Source organism: Protopterus annectens, chromosome 3.part1, assembly GCF_019279795.1.
Source record: "Protopterus annectens isolate FY-2018-M chromosome 3.part1, PAN1.0, whole genome shotgun sequence".
In the NCBI taxonomy this organism is placed as follows: domain Eukaryota; kingdom Metazoa; phylum Chordata; order Ceratodontiformes; family Protopteridae; genus Protopterus; species Protopterus annectens.
The window spans coordinates 1,518,851,064-1,518,871,668 of NC_056732.1; the positions used below are offsets into that span (position 1 = coordinate 1,518,851,064).

General features: G+C 38.2%; 1 protein-coding gene across 2 annotated transcripts in view; it reads right to left on the reverse strand.

Annotated features, from left to right (window-relative positions):
• The window catches only part of ASB10 (ankyrin repeat and SOCS box containing 10), a 90,801-nt gene that overhangs the window by 53,893 nt on the left and 16,303 nt on the right, over positions 1-20,605 (reverse strand). Inside the window, exon 1 of one of the 2 annotated variants that reach the window (XM_044067597.1) lies at positions 8,835-9,330. The exons of the other annotated variant lie outside the window; for it this stretch is intronic. Coding sequence (XP_043923532.1) covers positions 8,835-9,078 — 244 coding nt within the window. The 5' untranslated portion in view covers positions 9,079-9,330. Of the gene's footprint in view, positions 1-8,834; positions 9,331-20,605 lie in introns of those variants that run through there. 2 annotated transcript variants of the gene reach the window in all.

Consider the following 20,605-nt stretch of genomic DNA (forward strand, 5'->3'; position numbering starts at 1 on the left):
CCTTCTTTACAGGAGGCATTTCTTAGTTGGGTAAGGATTGTACTCCTGCCAAACATGATCTCAACATACTGACCTGTTCCACTGAGTGGAATCTCAGTCTTGGTTGATGACTTGAGCTTTTGTCTGTATTCATGGTCACAGGTTTTCATATTTCATGATGTTTTAATGTAAAACTGTACATGATGAAGCAGCATTAGTTTTGATACCTATGCTACCAGATGAAGGACCAATAAAGGTGCCAATCTTCAGAGCTGTTTTTGTTTTTTCAGGTAATCATCTGCTTTCAATTTTGTCTAAAAGTATCATTAGTGTTTCTTCAATATTAATGCAATCTGTTTACATTTCTTTATACTGTAGATATCTTTCCTCTTTGGAATGTTGTAGTTTAATCTTTTTTGCACCATTCTTATTAAACAACGAACAATCAAAACACAAGTGGAAAATAATAAAATACAGAATTATTCTAAGGGCTCTTATTATAATCTAATTGCTATGTGGTTCAAGGAATGGATGTCAAGAAATTCACCTCAAGACTGAAACTCAGGAGGAGAACCTTGACATCCATTTTGAGTATGTGTAACAAAGGTTTTGTTTTGAGACCTAGTGATAATCCTTCACAACACATGGAAAGCCTTAGCTGATCTATGTGAAAATTTAAAAGCAGTGTAAGGTGTGCAATAGCTTTTTAAAAATAATGGTAATAAGAGGTGTTTAAAAGAAATGTGAGATCTGCAATAGCTTTAAAAAGCTGATGGTGATTAGAGGTGCACTTCATGTCTGCTTGCTGTTTATGTGGCAACATGAAATGTGTTACAGCTTTTAAAGCTGTCATTTGGTTACCAATGGAATTCTTCAGTTCTTGTCATTTCTGTAGTGGCATGAGGATAATTTTATTATAATAACCAGTTTCATATGTAAAAATCTAGTCTACAAGAAAGTTCTTGTGTATGCATCTGGTTACAACAAAGTTATTTTTCTTTTTTTAGGAGCATAATCAGAACTGTTCATGTATTATAATGCTATAACAGCAATAACATCTACTTCATCCTCTTCAGCAAATCTGCTGATCAAGAATCGCATATGAACTTCACCTCTTGAGTGTCGGAAACCACATGAAATAATCTGATCTAGTTCAGTTGATCAGTGGACTAACCCCACACCCATCAAACTTACATAGATATAGCAACTCTGAGATTGCCGTACCTTGGCTAAAAGGGAATATTTTGACAAATGGCCATCTCAGACTTGATATATGTAAGTCTGTTTTTTCTTTTATCCAGTCAATCTCCATATTATGGGAATTAACCTAGCGGGTCCTGAAATTTCAAATAGGAACCCCAGGGCCAAGGTGGAACCCAAGGGCATTCTGGGGTGGGGGGGGTGGGACTATTCAACATCTGCCAAGATATTTTTTCTCCTTTAACACCTACCTTGGTTTCCTCAACCATGCTCAACACAAACCCTAACAACTTTTGAGGGGTTGTGTAATGGGTGGACTGTGCCAAAACACTCTATAAGTCCATATGGAGCTGAGGTCAGTAAACTGCCCACCTTTGGTTGAAGCATATCATGGTTGGCTTCCTGGCCTCTGTCAGGTAGTTCCTATCACCTTGTGTACATGTGTACATATTGCCCACACTCCCTTCCTCTCCTCAGATTTTCAAGCCACTAACTGAACCTGGGTTACCTGGGCTGTAAGAAATGCTTATCCCCCTACACCATGGTGCTGGCTTGTCGTCAGGTTTCCCCCCCTTAACTGATTTGAAGAAACCGCTTAGCCTCCAATCAAGAAATCTAAATCAGCACTTGAAATAACATATCTAGGCACACATTAAAATGGTGTGAATGCAGGTAAAGGCATGCAACAGAAAGAAACTTCATGAACAGGTCTAATGATTTTGATAATTATTTAAAGATTATGTGAACACTCTTTCCCCTGCCTTAAATAATTTTTATTTAAATGGAATTTTACAAATCTTACTTGCCACTGTGCAGAAAAATATTAAACATGTTAGAGTTTTCAAAAGAGATGTGAGAAAAATATGCTGAAGATCAACAGGACTGTAGAAAACAGATCAAGGATAATAACGTACTATTTATCAAACTGTTCTCTTATTAAAATTATCAGTCTGGATTTTTTTCTATGTGATTTTGCTCCTGTGCCTAACACCCCTCCATTACTTCACCCCAAATGGACAAGGTCCATTTGTTTCCTTACCCAGAAATTTCACCAACGATCAAGGAGATGACTAGGTCTGGCTTTACCAGTTTTGAAGATGCACACTTCAGTCTGGCAATGTAGGCTTTTTGTCATTTGGACCTCATGAAATCTATGTTCTGTAAAGTGACATAATTCTTTTAACTAGATTAGCGACATGCCTAGCTTAGTACAATCGAAGTGATGTAATATAATCTGAACTGAAGCAGTGTAATTAGCAGTTATTGATCTTTCACATATATAACAATTATTGAAATCCATAATAGAGTTAAAGTGTAATAGAAAAAAACACATTCATTATAAATCTATATTGAATAACAAAAGTAAATGTTTAAGAACTGTTTTCAACACTAATACCAGCCAGGACTATGAAACATATATGAGAAAGTATGGTAAATGCAGACCAACTGCATATGTGGTGGGTATGTGAGACAATTATATAGCGATGGGAAACAGCTAGGAGAATCTGGTGTGATATATTTCAAAGGGTGATTCCAGATCCATGGGAGTTCTGTTTGCTTTGAGTTTAGACCACAAGTAGGAAATTACCTAAATCACTTTTGGAGTTACAACTAAAAAGTGTGGAAAGTTAGAAAGAAAACAACAAGAGCTTGGAAGGAATGGAACAAAGTGGAATACACAAAATAGAGAATAAAAGTGTGGATGAATAAGGTGAGATTAAGGAATAGAAAGTGAATGGATAGACAGTGTAAGAAGTTAAAAAAGATGGGGGAGCACTAGAAAACAGAGCACAAAGGAAGTGAAAATGGGGGAAAATGGTAGTCATCTAAAATTGAGAGAATAGTTAAGGGATAATATGCAGAGACTGCTTTGTTAGGCTATAGGCACTTCAGAGGATGGGAATGAACAGAGTATATGGTCTGCATAAGAAGTAAGGCAAAATGAGACTGAATAACATTTGACTTGTATACTGTCAAGAAAAAAAGGCAAAGTACCTTAAGGGACTCAACACCCCAAGTGACTACCATTTCTGAAGCCATGGATAATGTCATATCAAAAGAAAAAGAATTATGAAACTAGGGATAATAAAAGGCAAAAGGAATTGAGTTGAAATGTAATATATGTTTTCATTATTTCCTCCCCTGTTTATCTCCTATCAATGTTTTGTATCATTACTTACAAGTGAGCAACCTTTCTATCTTCCTAAGTATAAAAAAAACAAGGAATGTCTTTTGAACTGCTTGGATCTCCAGACTTGCTGTCTCATCTTGTGACTGTAACAAGAAAGATGAAAGACCAGGAACTGCATTATTTTTGAGATGTAATTGCTGTAATTGCATATGGACTTAGTGACTAGCAGGGAAAATCCAGGATTCAAGGGAAGCAGACATTAATGTGTATTGCCAATCTCGATAGTTACTATGATGAGTAGAAGAAATGATCTAGCTACATGTTTTCTCCAGGAAAAGGAAAATGATATCAAGGACACTGTGGGCTGGTGGTAGAAAACTGTATATAACAGTGTATGCTTTGATGAAAAAATGATAGATTCTATCTTGACTTGTCAAGTCAAAGACAAGTCAAAAGTCAAAAGTAACTTTATTGTCATTTAGATCATGCTCATTTAGACCATACTCAAGTGCACAGTTGAATGAAATTGCATTTCTCTGAGCTCAAGTACAAACAGAAGCACAAAAACACAATCATTTATACAATAACAGTGACAACAACAGTGACCGAGCCAACCGAAGGCACACACAAAAAGCATAGAAATATCATCAGCCAAGCATGATTTATGGACTACAGCAAACCACTTCATCCTACTGCCTCCAACAAACTCTCCAAAACCAACAACATTCCAAGTTCAGTCCAGTCTTCCAACACCACAGATCTAAGTCAGATTTAAACCAAAAACTGGCAAAGAAGACAGGCTCCTTTGCTATCTGCATTCAGAGCAACTGCTGCTACCTACAGGCCTGAATAGCCACAACCAGTTCATCGATCTTACCACAGATTCTTTATCATCCACATCATCACAGACATCATCTTCAGCAGCAGCATCCCAAATCCAGTCTGGTTCTCTCTGCCCCAACAATTTCAGTCTGGTCCTTTATATCGGACCTGCCAACAAAGGTCTCCACCTTCGCAACTCACCATTGAAGGCCCAACTTCCACGATTGGTTCAATGATCCAACATTTAACTATCCAATGAGCAAAAAAAACAAGACACCATGGAAATCTCTGCTTCAGTCAACTGCACACTCAAAAATGGACTACCAATCAACCATTTCTAAAATTCAAACATAAAAACACAAACACACCTTGGGAACTGGACAGCCACTGCCATACAAGGCACTGCCATCTTGGTCACATTTTTAGCTGTGTTGGTCTGTTTGTCTGTGTAGTTTATCCACTGGACAAGGTGTTTGCTTGAAGATTATTTATTAAATTATCTAGCTTAAGATAGTTAGGTCAGTATTTTTGTAGTAAGACATAACTAGGAAACTTATTTATATGGAAGTTAGATTTTTTTCTTTATGCATCCCATCTATTTTTATTGCATTTTATTTTATTTCTTTGTGTGTGTCAACCTACATAGATTTTAATTTGCATTTGGACTGTTTTCTTCATTACTTAAAAAATTCACTTATTAGCATTTAAGCTCTTCTGGCAAATGGGGTGCCTCCAGTCCTAATCCAGGGTGGTGGTAGTACTACCATGCCAAGAGTAAGGCTTTGAAAAATTGGTGAATTCTGATAGACTACCCTGAGAATTGCATGTGAATAGGTGTGTGCTTTTATGTGTGTGTGCGTGTGTGTGTGAGAAAATAATAATTTACATGAAATGCAGTTAATGTGGATAAAGGGGCATGGAAAAATATTTGTTATAGAGAGAGGCATGAGGCAGGGGCATGAGAGTGTTTGGACCAAGACTCAGCTCTGTATGTGGTCTGTCAACAGTGCAGTCTTAGGGTGGATATTGGAAGCCCATACCCTGGACAATACTGCATATTCCCTTTATGCTGTTAGGGCCAGGTTGTATCTTGTGAATTGATTATTATACTTTCTTGCTACTACTTAATCCTTGGTTGGCAGTGGTGGGATTCAAATTATATTGATGCTAACCATCTTGAGGTCATTGGGTAGCATCTTGACATCTAGGTGCATTTGTAATGTTATATTTGGTAACAGTAATACCTTCCTCATATCACACACTCTTTCAGATAAAAAGCAATGTATGAGAAACAAGTGTCCAACATATTTATTTGTTTTATATATATTACAAGGGCTCTACTTTATTACGTTAAATCTCATTTCACTGAATTTCATTTCACCCCAACCACTTCGCTGAAAACTCAAATTACTGAAAACTCATTTTACTGAATTTTATTTCACTGAACTGCAGTTAGTATATATGGCACTGTGTAGAGTACTGTAAGGCAAGTATAAGGTATATGCCCTTTTTCTCACTGTAGCAAGATCCTGGAGTTAGTATATATAGTTAGAGAGGGTTGTGGTGGGCACAGCCCCCCCACATTGAGGGGTACAGGGGGTGTAGCTCCATACTTAGTTTGAGTACATATTGTCTTTTGGAAAGAGTTAGTCATTGGTGCTGTAACTATGGATGCCTATTGTTTAAAATGCATTGTTTTTAAGTTTTTGGTAAAATACACTATAAAACAAACAAGGGAAAAGGCCATATACCTTTTACTTGCCTTACGGTACTCTACACAATGCCATATATACTAAGTTCAGTTCAGTGAAATGAGATTCAGTGAAATGAGTTTTCAGCCATACATTCCTTACCTGACAATTAATGCAAATTCTGAGCAAGTACATTCTTTTTGATCCCAAAATTCAGAGACTGATAATTTGGAAGACAATTTCTAAGGAAGACAGAAAGGTGCACACTCAATCCACAGCAAAATACACTGAATGCATATATAATATTTAAAAGCAGTGTATACACAGATGTATTCCAGCAATGTTTACTTTAAATTTTAGAGAACTATAATTTATCAGCCAGAGATATCCATGTATGGGTATATAGCAAGCACAGCTGGGCTGTTAACTAATCTTCCTGAAATATGCATTTATGGGTATATAGGAGGCACATCTTTGATAATTCGTAACAGCTAATGATGATGATGATGATGATGTCATGGTCTGCTTTCTGCTCCTGATTATGAATGGCACTGTGTGCAGAATGCTGACGTTCATGCAAAAGTGGCATCAATGTGCAAATATTTTAGTATTTCTGTTTATCAGTACTGTAAAACGCAGTTAGAAGAGCTTTTTCATCTTTATATATTTCATAGTGCTAAAGGTATATATTAGGGTTACCACTTGTCTCACTTTGAGAGGGACCTCTTTGGGTAGTTGTGTCCTGCATAAAAACTGAAAAAATTGCAAATGCCCTGAGATATTAGGACAAACATATTTCCCATATTTAATGTAATAGTTGCATAAAATAGTTATTCTGTTTCTGAAACATCTAAATGTTATAAGAAACAGAATAAGTAACTAAAATGCTACAAAAATAAATGTTTATTTAGGCAAAAAAGTGAAGTTCTGTCCTTTGTACTGGCGGTGGGTATGTTTTGCCTTGCAAAGTCTGATGTTTGTATAAAAAATGTCCCACTTTGGGCATTTGAAAAGGTGGCAACCCTAGTACATATTTATCAGTGGGCACTGTACATTCTGATCAGTCTGCAGTATATCAGCTTCAGCAGATCTTATACATATACAATCAGCTATAGTGGTTGCAGTCCTCTACCATTATTTGCGCAATCAAAATACTTCCAACCCTACAGGAAAATACAGGTATATTGGGGGCATTTAAGGGTTAGCAACCCTTGTGACAATTCTTGCAAACCAGGAAATACAGTTTCTTACTACCACCCTATATCACAATGGGAAGGCATAATACTAACTAGCTGAAAGTGCCACCCATATTAGTGTACTGGATTAATTCTGGAATAGTGGTGGCAAGTTGTTACATGCAACGTGGAAAACCTGGGTTCGAATACCCCCAGCACACACCGTTTTTTTCTTTCCAAACGTCTACCGTAGGACATACTTATTTTTATATTATTTTCCGCCGTAGTCAAAGAGCCACGGACATAAATATTGCCGTTCCACTAATAAAACATTCGGGTAGCGATGAAATGAAAACGCCACTGACATGAACACTGCGGTTGCAATAACAAAACATTCAGGTAACAGTAGACTGAAAGAGACACTGACAGAAACCCTAGTTCCACTAGTAAAAACATTTAGGCAACAGTAGAATGAAAGAGCCACTAACAGAGACGCTGCGGTTAAACTAATAAAAGCTTTCAGGTAACAGAAAAAGGAAAGAGCTACTGACATAAGCACTGCGATTTCACTAATAAAAGCATTCAAGTAACAGTATAACGAAAGACCATTGACATAAACAATGTGGTTCCATTAATGAAAACATTAAAGCAACGGTAGAATGAAAGAGCCACTATCATGAACACCGCGGTTCCACTAATAAAAACATTGGTAACAGTAGAATGAAAGAACCTCTGACATAAACACTGCGGTTCTAATATTAAAAACATTCTGGTAAGATGGAAATGAACTTTTCTGCAAGTCCGGTGCTTGCTTCCGATGTGTACGTATAATCATGTGAGAATGCCTTTTAACAAGTGCCAGCTACCAGCTAACAATAAACAGCTAAAAGATACCGAACACCAGCACTGTAGAGATGTATTTCTATAAAACACATTTTATACCATAGATACCAGTTTGAGTCGAAGGGTCTTGATTTTACACTGTGCCACTGCAGTTCTCTTCAGACGTGTAAACCGCCCCCCCCCGCCCCGTACTGTTGTCCTTAGAAGTTTCTACACTATTTTAAGAGACCCCCCCACACACACACACACACACCCACATACTAAACGAGAATTCTGGACAAAGGCAAAATAATGGGGGAAACTGCCAATAGCAGGGGCAATTTAAAAAAGTTAAAGGACAACAGGTTTTGCAGCAGGGTGCTTTTTCTGACCAACAAGATGTATAAAACAAATAAGTGGCATTACTAACTCTAATCATCAGTGATTTACAGGAAAAATAGATACAGAGAAAAATATTAGGCAAAATCAAGAACATTTGAGACGTATGCCACTAATTAAAGGTGGCTAACTTTTCCCACTGCCACCGAAATGGTTTGAACGTGACAATACCTGAACAAACCATTGCCTCCGTCTTAACTTACCATCTGACTGACTGATTGACGGGCAGTTGACTTTTTGTGTATTTGGTAAAAAGAGACAGCCATACCTCATAACCTCTTAGTGCAAGAACTCTGGACAAAGCCTAAAATAATGGGGGGACAAAAGCCCCAAAATGGGGACAGGTTGTAAATATTGCTCCTATAAACCTAGAAAGTCGCTTTGTCTGAAGGATATGAAGTCTGAAACTAAATATATGTTATTATTTAATGGTTACAATCATTAGTGATTTGCCATGACACCACACATTTTATGATGAATTGAATGAAATTGTGAGGCGAAAATCTGGACGACTGAGAGGTATGGGGCAACCCTGTCCACAAACATCCACCTGTGCTACTCCAACAAGCACACGCGCAGCTAGCCACATGCAACAGGTTTGCAGTTGTCACGTACTAAGTCTCCTGAAATTGGAACCGTAATTCTTCCACTCGTCCACATCACTGGTATCAAATATAGTGTTGGGAGTGAGGGTCGACTCGTGGTCCAGCAGGGATGTCACAGTTTCTTTGTCATCGTCCATCAGAGCATTCCAGAACCGGAGCGAGCTCCCCTGCGCCTTACGGGTGAGGATGGCGTCGGTGTACTTGCTATTCATGACCTGCCTTGAGAGTTTAGACTTCTTTGGCCGATTTGCCATGTAGTTGTCTGGCAAGTGATTCCTTTCTGTATGGGTTAGTAACCTTTTGTGCTCAGGTGTGTCACTTAGCGCCTTCTAGAAGTGGCCTGAACTGACAACCCCGTTGATGAAACTTTACTCTTAGTCGGTTTTGTTATGATAGAGGGTAGGTGGTGATCTATTTCTGTTCAGTCTTGTGATTTGCTCTTTGGGTCAGTGATGTGATCTGAATGTTATACAGTACGGTTGTCTGTTTCCACTATATTGAAATATTTCTTAAGGATATCGGATTTCCTTTTTCTTGACATGAGCCAACACTGTGTCTACTCTGCTGCCAAGTTGTTCGTGCGCGTCTGTGTGCGTGTGTGTGCGCGCGCGTGAGCGCGGTGGTGGTGGTGGTGGTGGTGATGGTATTGATGATGATGATGGTGGGAGGGGGACGAACTTCCCTTTTAGCATTTAAAAGCTGTCTGTATGTGTTTTTGCTGTCGATGGTGATGATAATGGTAATATGGATGTTGTTGAAAATTAAAGATCAGCTGATGAAAGGTCTGCATGTGGACTTCTGTGGGTGTCTTAGATACTGAACACAGACACACACACACACACACACACACGTTGATAATGTTTTGCTGCCAACGTAGTCTGTACTGCAATTCATGGCTCTTAGCGTCATTGCGCAAAAAATATGGATAAATCCTAAAAATAATGGGGGGGGGGGGGCAAAGGACCAAAAATAGGGACTAATTTTAAATATTCGCCTTATAAACTTAGAAAGTTAGTAGGATAACAATATTTGTGTTAACATGCATTTTCTAAAGGATATGAATCCTGAAACTCAAATGTATGTCATTATTTAGTGACTTCAGTCATCAGTAATTTGCCAGGGAACCACACATTCTACAAAGAACAGACCAACACATGAGGTACAAATCTAGATATTTTACCCTGTGTATTGTCAGTGCCTCAGTATGCTCGTAGACATGGGGCAATACGTGCTGTCTGCCCTCTGTAATTTTGTGGCATACAGCTGAGTCTTATTTCTTATGTGTGTTCCTATTTGTGAATTACTGCAAACGCAATCACGTGATCAGCGTTTTCCTGTATGACTTGCCAGCAGATAAGAAATAGATCTGGTTGGTGATTTTATACTTTGGCTCTGTATTTATTGCTAATGCCTTAAATCTTGAATTAAAAATTTGATATTGGTTGTTCTTCTTTCGGCATTTTCCGGTTAGGGGTTGCCACTGCGGAACGCCGGTCCGCTAATGATTGGCAGTAGATTTTTTACGGGTGCCAAGGTGCCAGCTCGACGCCCAACCTTCAACGAAAGCATGCCCATTCTACGCATGTCTTTCGAACGCCACTCGACCGCAGGGAGGGCATGCAGACTCCGCACAGAAGGCACTCCAGCCGAGAATCGAACTGGAGAACCTCTTGCTGTGAGGCAACAATGCTACCATAATGATCATCATGTTTCCATTTAAATAAGAAGTTGTCTTATGTTACTTCTTATCTATCATTCTCGCTTGGGATACACAGTACATACATTTCAGTGATTCCTCAAAATATTTAAAGAAGCTATAACCTTTTTTATATAGTACATGATAATGATAGTGTGTGCTGTGTTTATGGACATTATCCACCAGTTGTTAAGCTGATGGGAAGAGATGGTATGTCTGCTGGAAAGTCATACCAGCCAAGATGAATAAAAAAGTAACAGTGAAATGTGCTTTGAAAAGAAGAAAGATTTGCTTCCGGCATTTCTGTTTCCATCTTAGTTAATATCCATACCTTATTTCTTCAGGTGCAATGTGCACCTGTATGTAGTAGGAAAATAAGTCATACATACCTCTTTTTTCTTCTTGATGTTTACTAATCAAGGAATGCAGTACAACAAATTTTATTATTTAACTTATTTATTATTTAATGTGCAGAATAAGGAGCATTGTGGACATTCCATGCTGCAGAATGGCAGTGATGTATTTTGAGTTTGCCAATTTTAGGAACACAGTCCATGGAGAAAATGTTAAAAGGGAAAGAAATGTCAATGTATGAATTAGCAATACTTGCAGCTGCCCATATGTGTGCATTGGATGTGTGAGTAAGGGTGTATGCATATTCTTCAGTGGACTAGTGTCCTTACAGCACTGGTTTGTTATTTTTCACCTACTGCTTGCCAGGATAGGCCCACCGCTCATGTAACCGTACTTCTCAGCTGTCCAGATGTTTGCCTCATAGTTTTAGTTGGTTCCTTATAAAATTTGTGGTTTTCTGGCAAATCACAGATTACTGAAGTCACTAAATCGTGACATTGAGTTTCAGACTTCATACCCTTTAGAAAATGCATGCTAATACAAATCTTGGTATTCTAGCAACTTTCTAGATTTGTAAGAGTAATATTTAAAATCTGTTCATATTTTTTGGCCTTTGTCCCCCCCATTATTTTAGGTTTTGTCCGGATTTATTGTGTTAGTAGGTTGAGAGATATGCTTGTGACCCTGAATAGGCAACGTGTGTATCAACAAATGAATGAATTAACTAATGAAAGAATGATAAACCGGTCTAACATGGAATTCAGGTGATGCTTCAACAAATCAGAAGGAAGGAAGGAACAATTGTCATGGTTACACGAGTTATAATGCAAAAGCTGAGGCTGAACTCTAAGGCCTTTTAAAGAAGTTGACAGTACTACAATGCAATTTATCATCTTAAATGTTACACAAACTAACAGATTGGGAAAGTACCTTTGTGAGACAGAGCAAGCAGAGAAGTCAGGAAAGCAGAAGTTGTTATAAGTTTAGAAATGGGGCAACAACATTTTTCAGTATATAAATACAGATTAACACATGGTGGTGCTTTGATGCAGAAAAAGTGCAGAACTAGCCACAACTAGTAAATTCTTTTCTATGTTCATTTACGAGGAAAGAGATAGTCACAATGTATTTTTGGTGGTACAGATACTAGAAGAACTATGTTTCATAAATATAGATAAGGCGATAATATCAAACAATGCAAACCAGGAGAAAATGAAAGAATTTGACTTGATAATGATGTTACCTCTGATTGTACCATTCACTTTATATTTGGAATTACTCATGGTACCAATGAAAATCAAATCATAATACAGCTATTATGAGTAAGTAGCAGAAAAAGGAAATGGTTAAATGAATTTTGTATCTATAACTTGGTATTGTAGTAGATAAATAATGATCATTATGTTACAATTTAATTAAGGACAAGAAGCCAAGATATGTTTGTCATAGGCAAAATCCTAGCCAAAAATTAAAATTAGGGCTATTTTTTAAATATTGCTGGAGAAGAGGTGTAATGTAAATGTGTTATTTATTTGATTTTGTCATTTGCAGGGAAATGATGTAACAACTGCTATGCTTCAGATTTGTACAGTGGGTAGTTATATAAACTGTCTGAAGCTTAGAAATCAGGGGGATATTACAAATGAAATTCTCTTGGACTGCAAGTAGATGCTATCAAGGGATGCTACACCGGCATTATAACTAGACCTTGGGGTTATTAGGCTCTTTTAAAATAATCTAGGAGAACAAATGACATAATGTTTAAGAACCTCACCTCCTATGCAAAAGGTATACATTTCAATCCTAACTTCCGATCAATGCCTGTTTGGAGTTTGCTTGTTCTCTCTGTGTATTTTTGGGGTTCCTCCCACTCTGAAAAACATGCTGAATGTTTCTATTTCAAACTCACCAAAGAATGGAGCTGTGGGCAGCAGCACAAACTCTACATCATTCCCTACAGATGAAGATGAAGAAGAATGGCAGTGCCTCGAAACAACATGTATGAGGACTACAGAACAGATATGTGGCTGAGCCAGGTATGGAAACAAGGTACATAAGAAACGTTGGTGGTGGAATATAGAAGTCCAGGAAGTCATCAAAAGAAAGAAGTGCAGGAAAATTTTGGAGATAAAAAAGACAAATCAGACTAGGAAGGAATCCTGGTCGGCTATCAACGAGAGGAGTTACAATAGCAAAGAACAAGATGTCAGAAACACTCTACCAGCTTCTGGAAAGTGACTCAGTAGATGGCACAAAGAAACTATATTAGATTACAAGGTAAAGACAAAAAGATAAAGAAGATAGTCAGACACCCTTCCTAAGAGATGCCAGCAGCAACCTGTTCACTGGTCCACAGATCAAAGGCAGATGGAATGAGTATTTTCAGCAGCTTCTGAATGATAGAAAACCTCACAGAAGCTGTACTGCTTCAGACACAGCTTATGGTGAGAGAAGAGGAGGAGCCCATCATAGAAGACGTAAGAGCAACATTAAGGAAAATGAAGTCAGGGAAAGCAACAGGCTCAGATGGGAGGCCACAGCGGATATGATAAAGATGTTGGGTGACGTAGGGGAGAAATAGGTCCTGAGGGTACCCATAGCAGTATGGAAATAAATATGTACCCCAGATGACTGGAGAATAAGCATACTAGTGCCAGTGTTCAAGAACAGAGGGGACATTCAGAATTGTGGCAGTACAGAGGTATCAAGCCCCTGTCACATTGCATGAAAGGTCTGGAGAGGGTTAGTGATAAAAGAACACATGGAATACTAGAAAGTAAGATGGGAGATGAGCAGTTCGGATTCAGATCAGAATGCAGCACAACTGACCCAATATTTGCAGTAAGACAGATAGTTGAGAAGTCACTAGTAATGAGGAAAGAGCCTGAGTGGGCATTCCTAGACTTAGAAAAAACATATGACAAGGTCCCAAAAAGTTGATTTGGGCAGTTGTGCAGTGGCTCAAAGTCCAAGCAAGAAACATTGGTAGAATTCATGCAAGCTATGACAATGACCTAATGACTGAAGTATGAACAGTGTTTGATCTCACATAGGGGTTCCCGGTCAGAGTGGGTGAGCATCAGGGTTCACCTCTGAGCCCACTGCTGTTTGTACTCATGATGGATTACATTAACAAAGTAAGTTAGAGAAGACAAACTAACAAAGTTACTGCCTGCAGACGATGTGTCATGCAGGCTCTGAGCAAGAACTTTAGCAAAGGATAGGGTAATAGAATGCAAAACTAAAGGCACATGGCATGAAAATGAGTACAGATAAGACAGCTGTAATGTCAGTGAATAAGGAAAAAATCAGAAGAAGCTGTGGAATGAAATAGAAGAGAAAGCAGTGGAACAGGTTAACAGATTCAAGTATCTGGAAGGGGTGGTTGAGGAAACAGGAAGTCTGAATGAGGAGGTCAAATCTAAAATCATAGGGGCTGCAGCCAACTGGCACAGACTGTCAGGGGTAGTGTATGACAGACGGATGACAAAGAAGCTGAAAAGTAAGGTGTATAAAATAATGGTGCAACCAGTGGTACTCTATGGCGAAGAAACCTGGGCAGTAAAGGCAGAGCAGTTGAGGATGCTAGATGTGATGGAGATGAAGTGCTTGAGATGGATGTTAAGATGCACACTTTAGGACAGATGAAGAAATGAGGACATAAGAACAGAATCCAAAGTAGCTCCAATTGCAGAAAAGGTGAAATAAAATAGATTATGGTAGCATGGACACATGCTGAAAAGCAGAAGACAATCTGATGAATATGATTTGGGACAGACAGTAAAAAGGTAAGAGGAAAGAAGGACATCCAGCAAAGAGGTAGATGGATTGTGAGAGAGAAGACCTGAGACAGTTGGGCATGAGTGTTGAAGAAGGCAGGAGAGTAGCATTGAATACAGAGAGCATGATGATAGCTGACATAACACCCTGACCCCATGTAGAAAATGGGAAAAAGTGGGTTGATGATGATGATTTTAAATAATCTAAGGAAAGCTTAAGGGGATAACAATACAAAAGAAACCAAGGAGTAGCAAGGCAATGCCAAAGAAGCATCAACTTTTGTACAGTAGATTCAACAGTAAGACTGGGTCTCCTCATGTTTCCTGGGTACTAGGACTAGATGGCAAACATTTGGACACGAGTGTTAGAGAGATGGGTGCTGCAATGTAGTCTTGGAGTATACAGAACAGGAAATGTCTAGGCATCTTTGCATCATGGCACCTAGAAGTAAAAAATATTGTGGGACAGAGCATGGAAACTGGAAGTGGAATGCATTATGGGAGAAGAGTGACTAGATCTTGCAGAATGCTAAAGTTCATATAACAGATTGATGTCAACAGATGAACAGAAAAAGAAGCATCCTTGAACACCAACATAGACTACTGTCAAAGTATGCAGCCCAGCTGTGGATGCCATGTGAGTAGGTCTCAGTGAACACAGAAGATGACAATGAATTTGCTGAACAAATTTAATCAGGAGTCCTAGGAAAAGAAGCTTTGAGGCCTGAATAACATATTCTGTTTTCAGAAGTAGATGGCCAGTAAGGATCTGAATGAGGCCTTCAAAAGGTTTGTGACTATAAATCAGGTACAATTAGCAATCATATTCCACTTTAAGCATTAGAGGTTGCAGGTATTTAGAAGTAACTTTTTGCCACTGGAATGGATAAGTGGAAAAAGGCTGTTGGAGTTTATTTTTTTATTTATTTTATTTATCCCTTAACTAACCAAATCCACTAGGCCTAAATCTTTTTTTTTCAGCTACAACCCAGAAGCATCATCTGGTTATGTGACTTACTTAGAGTTATATAATAAGCAAATCATGTAACACCTGTTGTGTCTGACAAGTAAACTGTAACCAAAGTTGTAATGTTTGTTTGTTCTTGTTTTTTATTTGGAGCTATTCTCCCGGGCCTCTACTGAAAATGGATATATATCCAGTTAGATTAGCCCGGTCAACAAATGTAAAATAAATAAAAAAATAAAAATAAACGAAGGCTGCAAAATTAAATCTTAAACTATTGGATGACGGTTCTTAGTGGCTCATAACTTTTATCCCTTGTGCTATCTGGTATAATAAAATAACCTAGGTAATTTTGTAGCCTAAGCTAGAATACAACAATGTACCACACCATCTGACATAACATTCCTAACAGACGGGCTTCATCATGAGAAAATGTTCATAAAACCTTCATAAGTGGGAGCAGAGTAATCAGTCTTGCAAATCAATATCACCATCTGATCGATTCTGTCTGCACCTATCTGACCTATTATGTAAGGTTGTTAGATTGTTTTAATGTTTTCCTGGAACATATATGCTTAACTTCATTGTATAGATTTCTTACCTTATATTAGTATTGATTTAATGCTATGAAATTGTTCATTTTCTGGTTATATTCAAAGTCATAAATAAAAATATGATTTATTTAGTATTATAATCATTTGATAACCCAATAAGACTTTTCACAAAGTAAGTTACATTAATGAAGATACTGATGTTTATTAATGAATATCATTGGAAGGATTTATAACCTTTGGGTCTTCATTTAATTTTTTTGTTCTCTCAGTGGTACTGTGTAATTTATCAGTTAACTAGAACATGTCCAGATAGACATGTTTACAGAACATCAGCTAATGGTCTGTAATCTACTTTATGATCTGCTGTTACTGTTGACTTTATTATCTTGAACTTATAAGCATGTGTAGAGTCCTGTTTTTTCTATATTATGGATAAATGTGGTATTTGAATTACAATCCAATCATTTGATAAAATAAGAAAAGTGTTCAGCCAGATGAAGAGTTTAAATGAGCAGATTGTTCATTTTCTGCTGTCACCATTCTGTGAAGACATTCATTTTGAGTAAAGGCTATATTAGATCAGCTAGGTTAAGACAGGAATGTGCACTTCCTGATAGGTTAGCGTACAACTTTCGATTTTTTGAAGTAATTTGCTAAAGGTGAAGGCAGACATATTTCCTCATAGGTCATTATGATACTGTTTGTAATGTCAAAAATCTATATCAAAATAAACTAGATTTATTTCTTGGTTGGTAGCCAAATAAATTCTGGTATCATGAAACATTTTAAGTGATACATGTATTAACATTTGCACAAAGTCAGTGTACCCCTGATGAATATATTGAGTAATAGTGCTGAAATACACCGAGATGTTTGTTCTCAGATAGGTTACTTCATTACAGTACAGCAGCCTACATCTAGCCAAGTAACTTAAGCAGGGGAAAATACAAAAATATTTATTCAAAGAGAGGCCATTTCAGTGTAACAGTTTAGTGAGTGCCAAGTAGTTGCAGCAGACAGTTGACTAACGTTTAAACAAATAAGTTATGTGCTGACGGGCACATCCAGTCCAGAATCTTAGGTTAAGTCATATACCAGCCAGAGTGCCTTTTAAACCCGTGATTAATCTGATATGAGCCAGACTGCCTTTTAAACACATGATTAATCTGATCTGTACAGCTGTGCTTATTATTTTCAGAGAACATTATGTATCCTGCAGAGCAGTTTGTCAATTCTGGAGGCTTTGGGTTGGTGTTTGGTGGGGGATGGGGGGTGGGGTGAGGTTTTAACTCTGCTACACAAAGTAAATAGATGCAGTCCATGCAGTTAGTTTGTGCACAGGCAAGAGTGATTACTATGAAAATTGTTTAGAGCAGGTGAGCTGTAAGAACACTTTTAATGCTAGCAAAGTCTCTAACAGTACGTCAGGAAAAACTTTTGATGGCCTATCAGGGAGTCATCATGTTTAAGGGTATGACCATCTTGTGTTATAAAGCAGGTAATATAGTTTTGTATTGGAACAACACATAAAAAAAAAGGAGCAGTGAAACATGATTGCATATCTACTGTGGCAGAAGTTACATAAAGCAGTACAGCCAGGGCCGGTGTTAGCATTTTGGGGGCCCACCAGCAAATGTCAAGTTGGGGGCCCCCTAGGCACTTCCAGTATAAGTATCATCCTATCAATGCCATCCATCCTAAGCAACCTTTTATTTTGTGCTGCAAACTTTTAGGAGTAGTATCCACAGACAGACCTGTCGCTACAAGCTCTTACATTACAACAGGCCTATGTACCACACTATCACTATGTTGACCTGTCTAACAAAGGGGCAGTTACAGTTACTGGCACTTAGTTGCAACAATGATACATTGCAACAACTCTATGTACAGGTCTGGACTTAAAGTGAAATGATGACTGGGCCTACATTTCAACATGCCCCCAACACACACACACTCCAGTCCTCTCCTTTGACCCCCCCCCTTTGGGCTCCCCATACCATGCACACTACTTTTTTCTTCCTTTTCTCACATTTTGCTTTACTCTCAGCTTTTTCAATAAGTCATAACTTTCTATATGCTCTGAAGTGCATTTTAAAGTTTTTTTTTCTTTGTATACAACCTTTTCATCCAATAATGGCTTAAACAAAATGATGATTAAGGAAAGAGATTCACTGTTGCTGTTCAGCTTTAGTTTTCCTTGCATCCTTTCAACACACCTTTCCTGAACAAGACAGCTCAGTAATAACCATTTAGAAAATAACTCAAATAAGCCAGGGCCCAAGAAGCCATAGGTTTACAGATGGTCTGAGAAGCATTTTAGAGCATTTTCTCAACATTTTACTCCAATGGTTGCCTAAACAAAAATCATGAAAAAGAAAAGAATTTCAGCCTTAATTTTTTTTCTTTCAAGGAAGACATAAGTTGTGGGATTAATTTTCAAAGCTGACAAAATAGTAGCTTACAGTAAACTAACAAGCCAGTAGTTGTGAGAATACTTAAGTCTTATCAGGGAATACTGCCTACCTCCCTAACCCCCTAAAAAAGACAGTCACTGCCTATGCATTCCTCTGGTGTTAGACTGGGATGAAAGCAGAGATTTAAACTGCCTTAGTCATATATTTCAAGTGACTGCTGATATACATATGCATAACATGTTCTTCACCCCTAGCCCTCAAAGGCAGCCACATGTATATGTGCCTGATACGTGATTGTGAGAATGATTTCAGTAATATATTCAAATTTGTTGCTCCTAGACAGTACACCTCTCTTACACAAGCTATAGTAACCTTCTTTGTACACCACTGAGGTCAGTGAGAAACACTGCCCTCAGCTCAAACACAAGCTATAGTGACTTCATGTGTGCACCTCTAAGGTTTGACTGTGATACAAATTAAAGATGTAATAACTACATCATCTCCCACTCCTCATAACCCGTAGCAGCTTTCTGTACACACACATTTGAGCAGGGCTGGTTTTAGAATGGGTGTTATTGTAAACAGAGGCTATTATCAGCTTTATACTAAAAAGGTCATATCTCAGCACCATTCAGGTTAAACAGCGTATTCAGAAAATTGATACATTTTTCTCCAACCAGAAGCAGCTTTGGTGGGGGCCCACACAGAGTCAAGTTTGATTAAGGGAGTCCCCATTATCCATTTAGACAGTCTGTTGAGTAGGGGCCACCAGACTCCAAGAATATCTAAGTGTCTGAATGTCCTGTGATATATATGTCTTACTTTCGAAATATAATTACTTGTTAGGTACATTTTTTACCTACACACAGAAGAATAATGTCTGTGTCCTGGCATTATTGGGTGCATGCACAGATAAAAATCAGTGATGTTTTTCACACACACACACACACACACACACACACACACACACACACACACACACACACACACACACACACACACACATGCATAAGCCACAGTGGGTCTATATCACCGTATTGAAAAGTAAAATGTCCAACGCTCACAATAGCGAAAGTGCCAAAATGTCGAGGGTCCGTTTTTGAGATCGGTGTACAGTGAAGATTGGGATATTTGCCCTTTCCTCACTGTAGTGCGGTCTCGGAGTTGGAATATATATTTAGGGGAGGGTGTGGGGGATGCAGCCCCTCATAATAACGAGTTTGACTTTCGGCATTTTCGCTGTTGTGAGCATTCAACATTTTGCTTCTTCAATACAGTGATATAGATGCGCCACAGCAGTACTAGTTTTGTACTTATTTCAGCAAACAGCAATACATTGTGCAACATTGGTACTGCCACACCAGATCAGTGACTGCTGTTTAGCAGTCGTCAAACAGCAGAAGGGGTAAGATTTGTCTCATTGAGGAGTAATACATACCTGTCACTGTCCCTGATTTCACAGACCTTCCCTGATTTTGTTCATACTTTTGCTTTGTCCTTCGTAAAAAGTCTGATTTGCTAGTAAATCTTTCAGGATTACAAACATTCAGTCAATCCAGACATCTGAGTTTTATACTCATTGTCCAAAAATACATGTTGATGCAAAATATGTTATCCTAGTAACCTTTTAAGTGAATTAGAGTAATATTTAAACATATTTCTGATTCTGAGCCTTTATTATATTATTGTTGGAATTGCACTGAATTCTTAAGCAAAGAAATTAAGAGTTATAGTATCTGGTGTTCCGGTATTATTTATAAAACTACCTGTCAGATAAACTATCCCTGATGACCAGAAGCATCAGCTCTTCTTAAAATCCAAAGTTTGCACTGAGATCAGTCACTCTGGGCTGCTGATCTCTCTAGCGCTTACCTTGCTCATGTTCATTATCAGCTTCATCCTAATAGGGTCATATAACAGCCCTGTTCAGGTTAAAGAGCAGAATTAGGAAATTAATAAATTTTTTTCTTCCTCGTTTTTCCCCAGCCAGCAGCAGTTTTTGTTGGATCCCCCACACAGT